This window comes from Panicum virgatum, chromosome 7K (assembly GCF_016808335.1).
Source record: "Panicum virgatum strain AP13 chromosome 7K, P.virgatum_v5, whole genome shotgun sequence".
Taxonomy (NCBI): domain Eukaryota; kingdom Viridiplantae; phylum Streptophyta; class Magnoliopsida; order Poales; family Poaceae; genus Panicum; species Panicum virgatum.
The window spans coordinates 51,407,200-51,414,067 of record NC_053142.1 but is presented as its reverse complement, the minus strand read 5'-3'; the positions used below and the strand labels follow the sequence as shown (position 1 = coordinate 51,414,067).

At 42.1% G+C, this 6,868-nt stretch overlaps 1 protein-coding gene across 2 annotated transcripts; it reads right to left on the bottom strand.

Annotated features, from left to right (window-relative positions):
• Positions 1–987: 987 nt before the first annotated feature.
• LOC120642084 (protein TSS-like) lies at positions 988–6,853 on the bottom strand. 2 transcript variants are annotated; one of them, XM_039918483.1, is made up of 7 exons: positions 6,697–6,853; positions 6,188–6,250; positions 5,873–5,974; positions 5,466–5,786; positions 5,299–5,391; positions 5,090–5,191; positions 988–1,041 (listed from the first exon to the last, which is right to left on the bottom strand). In XM_039918483.1, the coding sequence occupies exons 1-7, from the start codon at positions 6,814–6,816 to the stop codon at positions 1,003–1,005; spliced, it is 840 nt and encodes a 279-aa protein (XP_039774417.1). In that variant the 5' UTR covers positions 6,817–6,853; the 3' UTR covers positions 988–1,002. The 2 variants fall into 2 exon arrangements, with proteins under 2 accessions (XP_039774417.1, XP_039774415.1); XM_039918481.1 differs by lacking the exon at positions 988–1,041 and adding an exon at positions 4,608–4,900.
• Between the last annotated feature and the right edge of the window lie 15 nt (positions 6,854–6,868).

Below are 6,868 nucleotides of genomic sequence, written 5' to 3'. Positions count from 1 at the left end.
CGCCCATCATGTGTGCCTCGTCCAAATCCGGATCACATCACATGCCCCAGGCGGATCTCCAGGTTGTTGCTCTTCTTCTTATCAGGTCTCGTGTGACGACAGGCAGGGCCTCTTCTCGATCGCTGCTCCTTCCGTCATCTCACCAACAGCTCGGTTCAGTACACTACACGCGTGCATTTGCGGTACCCCTAGAATCAAGCTCCTCAGCAATCCAAAATGAGGTTGTAATCACTGTGCTTATGCTATGTAATTTTTTTTAGGAAAAACTACAGCGGGTCAGAAGCCAGCCTGAACAATTTTATTGATGCGAGGTTTTGGATACAATCATTTTAGAAAGGGGATGAAGAGAAAGTAAGCAGCAAAAATTAGGTTACATGACCCCATACACTTGCCCAGCAAAGTAAGAGAATCATCCGGCTTAGAACGGCAAGCCCAACTCTGGAGAAACTTTCAGGGGTCTAGACAAACCCCACCCCCTATCTGCAATAGTTTTCTTTAGGCGACCTATCTGCAATAGTTCTAGTTTCTTTCAGGCATTTGGCTTTGCATTTTGCGGTAGCTCGTCGGATTCTGAACGTTTCTGGCGAAATCAGTGTAGGTCGCCTGCTCAAGCTCAAGTCCTCCTCGGTTCCACGCAGGCGTGCCACTTATTCGCACAGATCAGAGCGGGATCGCGAGGATTGTCTAGTGCCACCAAACGGGATCCGTATCTGCACAAAACTAACAACGCGCTGCACGCAGGGACTGTCAACGAAGAGGAATGTGATAAAAAATAGTCGATAAGTCGCTAGTCGCGCAACAAGCTAAGGACTAAGGTTGATTTTTCTAATAAAAATAAGGGGTCAAAGTAATACGGGGTTTATAAGTTCATAAACAACTCCCTGTCTTGTTCTGTTGAAGTGCCCCATTATCCAAAGATCTTGTTTTCTAATCGCCCCAGCAGTGCAGTGCAGACAACGGGAATGCCAACCTATGAATCGTCCAGCTCAAACCATTCAGCATTCAGGAGCTATAAAGTATTTCCATGCCCGGATACACGGCCTGAAGAAAATTTGAAGAGATCGGATCAGATATTCCATGGGATTCGAGTTATTAGTAAACTGAGACTGACTGGTCCAGTTCAAACACCCAAAAACATGTCATTGTGGCTTGGTCGTGCAAGCATCTGTGATATCTTGCAATGACTAGCCAATTGCAAGGGAAGTTGGTGATGATGGCCCTCAAGGACTAAGTGACACGACCTCCAGTTTCATGTCTTACAAATTAATTTATGCAGTCGCTAAATACTAATCGCTGCAAAGATAAGGACTATCCGGCATTCCAGCTTCAACGAGAAATTCTAACATCGTGTCGTCCTATCATGGTAACCCTCTATTTATATTTGCATAGTATATCCTAAGTCAAACTTGTCCACTAGAAAAATAAAATAGCATTTACAAGATCAAATTTGTTTCACTGAATCTATTTTGATATGTATTTTGATAATGCGTATATTTGAGCAGTATAAATGTTGTTATATTTTCTATGAACTTGATTAAATCGAATAAATCCTACTAAGGACAAACCTAATATGATGCGTAAAAAACCCAAAGGTAGTATGCGTTATCTAGATGATATTTTGTAGCAAGGCTTTGAAGATGAGGTGGGAATTATACTATTATTATCACTTTAGGAGAAAAATAAATTTTGTAGCAAAGCTTTGAAGATGAGGCGGGAATTATACTATTATTATCACCTTAGGAGAAAATAAAGAAGGCGCGAAATGAGCGTAGCTCAGCTGGTAAGATTTCTCGTAATGGAACCTGCCCAATTGAGTTTGAGTCCTCAACTCGACACGAGTGTTCGCATTTTGCTGGAAATTCTAGAAATTTAACTGGAGCTATTCTTATAGGCGACGCGATTGTCGACAGTGAGCTGCTTTTGGTGACTTCATCAATCTCAAGAATTTAGTGGCTTAGTCTCTCGATGATCCTCATAGGGGTACGGTTGTGTGCCTGTACGTGAGTATATGTGCGTGTGTGAGGGTATCTATGTCTTTAATGTGTTTTGAAAAAAATAAAGAGAGCAAAATGCGTATTATTCCCTTTCCTTTCTTTTCATTTTTTTCCGAGAACAGAGCAATTGTTTTACCATAGTGTGATGGACTGATGGTGGAAGGCCCAGTTTCTATGTCTAATTCCAACGGGCTGGCGAGGCTGAGCCCAGACATGAACGCGCACATGCCGCGGCGGTGCGGCGGCCTGGTGCTCAAGTTCTGTACCTTTGGGGATTTGGGCCAATCAAACATGAGTCAAGACGAATAACACCACACACTTTCTGCATTCAAGCCCGTACTTTGAACTTGTGGGCCTCGTAGAGCCCAAGTCTTCTCGGCTGCAGACATCACGAGAAAAAGTCCAAACACACTCTCTAGTGTCTAAAAGTCGGGAGTTCTGAAGTCTGAACCCCAATCCCAAGTCAAGGAAAACATTTTCCTGGAGGTGGGTCAGTCACTTAGTGAGATACAGATACCTTGGAGATTAGATATCGCTCGCAAATACAGTAGCAATAACAATATCCGTTGGAGAATCCGGTCGTTTAGAAGCACCAGGATTTATCGCGGGGAGTGCAGGAATCAGATCTCCCCCCTTTGGCCTTTGGGGTCAGCAAGATCTCCCACTTTCTGTCCAGCACCGGAAAGTAAATTTCTCTAAAGGACAAGCACAGTGACGCATCAGCTCCAATCCTCTCCTTTAAAAAAAAAAATTGGGGGGGGGGGGGATGTGCAGTGTAGGATTACCAACCAATCCCTAGAGGGAAAACATATATTCTGCCTCCCGTGCAAAGCAATCCGGCACGAATTCGCACCGTATCCCCTCGGAAAATATTCTTTCCGCAGAGGGAGGGAGAGAAGAAATTCAAAGGCGAAGGCCTTGTTTAGTTGCAAAAGTTTTTGGAATTTTAGTACTGTAATATTTTTGTTTGTATTTAATAATTATTATCCGATCATGAATTAACTATGCTCAAAAGATTCGTCTAGCAAATTACAGACAAACTGTGTAATTAGTTATTTTATTTAGCTATATTTAATACTTCATGCATGCATTTAAAAATTCGATGTGATGGAAAATTTTGTAAAATTTTGGAATTTTGAATGCAACTAAACAAGGTGAAAGGTGATAGCTGCACGTGCCTAGGATCTTACTATTTCCCGTCAAAAAGAGCACGGGAAGGAAGGGCCCGGAAACACCCACACCGCAGCAGCCTGAGGCCACGCCCACAGTGCGCGGAGCGGAGCATGAGCATCGATGGGCGATGGCATCCCGGCCCAGCTCAAGCGCCTGCACACAGCAGAGAGGTCCTTGCAGCTCGGCCCTTGGCCCACACGCCCGGGTCTGTCAGCCAGTCAGTCTTGGCTGTCGACCGCACGCCGGAACAGAGCCGAACCCTCAAAAGCCTCGGAAAGGCAACGCGCGCACACGCGCACCCAATTATTGAGGCCAGCCGCGGGCCGGCCAGTGCCCAATGGGGGTCGCTTCGCCTCGCGTGCCGCTTACTTTAAGATCCGGCGAACTCCCCCCACCCCAACCTCCGGCGATCATCAGCTAGCGGTGGCGATGACGATATTGATTAGTCAACCTTAAACCGGACGACGGAGGCGATTGATGCGACGATAATTAAAGGCAGGGTACAAGCAATTAAAGGCGCCCCGGGCGCTAATGATGCTGCCCCGCGACTACGCGGCAACTATCTGAGGTCGCTTTTGTCCCCTGCCTCTGCACTGCATGCCTCTCACTCATCGCTTTGGCGGTTTGTTTAGTCGGGGCACTAGTAGGATATTTTGCGTGCTAGCCCCTTTTCGGCATTAGTTGGGCGCTTTTGACGTTGTTAATTGCCCGGGCTGCAGGGGCGGCTTTTTGTTTACTCGATGTAAGCCAAGACTATTCAACAAAGATACTAGTTGGTTTGGAAAATTTCAGATATATTACTAGTAGTAGTATACTGTTTATTTGGAGTAGTTGTGATTGAAGACCATGCTGTTTATTTGATTCCTTAATCATCAATAAATGCAAATACATTTGAACAAGACAAGTAATACAGTATCCACTCAAGCATTTGATTGGCTCTATATCCTTCTCTATACAATTATTTTTTAGTATTTGATATTGCTCTAATTAGATGGACTTTACAACAACCTAAACGGACAATCTTTGTGAGATAAAATTTTAAGGCTAAATGAGACGAAGGGAGTAGCTCATACAATTTTTTTTCATACTTAATAGGAGAGAAGAACTTCCCTTACTCAAGAGATAGTCCCGTACAAGCACTTTAAGATTACGTGAGGATGGCGTGTGGGCTTATTCATATTATGAGTCAGATTATTGAAAGAGTTGTTTCATAGAATGCTTAGAGTTAGATACTAGCTCGTCTCATAGAGTGGTTTATCTTTTATCTAAAAAAATATAAGCTAAGCTAAGCGCTCGTGATGCGTGGAGGCAATCAGTGGATTAGGCGCCCGAGTCCTATCCCTTTCTCCGCTCGATCCCTCGGTCCCCCCTTTGTGTACATATATACACAAATGCTTCTTCATATGTCATGTTCTCTCCCCTTTTTCGTGGATCCACAAATGATGCAATCACGAGCACCGTGTCCGCGGAGACAGGCACCGTTAATTTCTCTCTTCATCGTCTTCGTTCTTGTTGTCAAATTAAACAAGATCTAGGCAGCTAATAACATCACAACTGCTACTACGCCACTATCTTGCATCTCGTAGCTTCTACGACAGATGGCTACCTTAGCCCGTTCATCTTTATTACGAGATGCTATCAGTGAGGCTACTAGAAACTGGGGCGCACCGTTGGTGCGCAAGTTTGAGCTCGTCCAGTGGATGTCGTGTGATAGTATTAGCGGAAGGTATGTTCTGCAAATTTAAAAGGCTGTGTAAGTTGAAGTAATCCATTTCAATAAGCAAATGGTATGCATGAGAATACATGGAAATTAGAAGCAAACAATCTCCCATATTTCTAAGTTTCTTTATGGCTAAAAAAAGAAGTATGACCAGCTGAGGCTCTGGTATTGAATCATATACAACAGCTACACTATTTAATACCTTTGTTCCATAGCTGACGGCATCGTTTAGTTTTCCTTTATCCAGTGCCACCTTCGATGATTCCAGCAAGTTTCGACCATCAATTGAGGAGTAGACCACATGCTGAAACAGAAGGAACACACACACACACACACACAAAACAATATAATAAAAAACCATATCCAAGAAACAGACAATATATAGTTTTCTAAGTATCAGAAATATACTACCTTGCATATAGGAACAATGCTGATAATGTCAGACTTGTCGAATGGGTTAGGGCTATTCAAATTATAATCTTTTGCAACCAACTCTAGTCCAACCTGAACAACAAACCATATCAGTGCCTATTTAACAGAACTGTGAACGTTCCCATAATTAACTTCAGTAAACATACCTTGCTGCAAAGCCCTTTCAGAATGATAAATTTTCGCAGGTGTGCAAATTCATCTTTCAGTTTCCAGCTGAATCTTTTTGAAAGGAAGCTCTCTACCCATTTCAATCGCAAATTATGCTCGACATGTGCATCTGTATCAGCACCATTTTCAAGTCTGGGGGAGCCTAGTAATATGTTTAGAGTCTTAGCTATAGCTGCAGACATATTTTGCATGTCATCAACAACAGCAATAACAGCTCTGATGATGTGCTTAAACGACCTAATGACCATTTCATGAATGCATATAGACTGTATATGTGGGAGCTTCTCTGCTAGCTGTAGCTGATTAATTTATAGAAAGAACGTCAGATTCTTATCTTTGTGCAAACATGGTATTAAAAGCAATCATACATAAAATTTACACCCACCACACGACCAAAGGAGGACATGTTAAGTCCCCTTGTATGCATGAAATCTGTCATGGTTCTTCCATCCACTGGAGAAAGTTCCAGGGACGCAAAATCAGACACCTGCGCAAATTGCATTCCAAAAGAAAACAAATTAAGCATTATGGGAGTTAAAAAACAATTAAGTCTCAAGACCATATATGCTTGAGTACCTTAAAGTATCAGTAACCTAACTCAACCCCCAGTACCATAGCACGAGTTTTGTATGATGTAATGTAATTAAAGCACAAATCAGGATAAGATAATTGAAGTATAGAATGTTGATACAAGGCTTACCAGCTTTGGGAGTGCAGTATCATCATAGAAATTATGGGCCATCTCTGTAAGTTCTTCAAGGGACTGGATCAACAAATAATAAAATTAGAAAACAAAACAACAAAAAGTTCACCAATATTTCCTTGGTGAGCTCTTGTATTCCAATATAACAGACTTCGATACAGAACTTCTGACAAAAATCCAGTACTGCAATTAGTTGCTTGCTACGTTTATCCAAAGTGAAATAGCATTAGAAGGCTCATCAGAACATAAGTAAACTTTCATACCAGAAGATATTGATTGATAGTGTTCAAAACTCTAGTATAACTGGCTTTCAAATTATTCAATAGACTTTCAAAATTTAAAACAACTCTGTGAACTTGCCTACCTTTTTGTTGTAGACATCAACAATAGTAGAACAGAAATAATGTACAAGCATTTTAGAGAGAAGTTATTAGCCAATCAGAAGTGTACTTCTAGCCAGCTTAAAACATAATTTCTAAGAGAGTGAACTTGCATAATTAAATCACCTTTTCATGAAGGCCAGCTCCCAAACTCTTCAACCGGAAGAAAGCATCCTCTGACATTAGCTTGCTTATATCAGCCCCCTTGATCGTTTCATCAACAACTATCCTATCTGATTTTGGCATACCATTCGTTGGTGAGCAATTATTGTTAGATTCTTCCTTCTCAGAACCAGAA

What these genes read in the sequence shown, in the direction of transcription:
- LOC120642084 (XM_039918481.1), bottom strand. Translation starts at nt 6,816, where the DNA reads ATGCCAAAATCAGATAGGATAGTTGTTGATGAAACGATCAAGGGGGCT. An exon ending in TGTCCTCCTTTGGTCGTGTG is followed by an intron (nt 5,787 to 5,872) that starts GTGGGTGTAAAT and finishes TAAATTAATCAG; the next exon opens with CTACAGCTAGCAGAGAAGCT. An exon ending in CCGTCAGCTATGGAACAAAG is followed by an intron (nt 4,901 to 5,089) that starts GTATTAAATAGT and finishes TTAAATTTGCAG; the next exon opens with AACATACCTTCCGCTAATAC.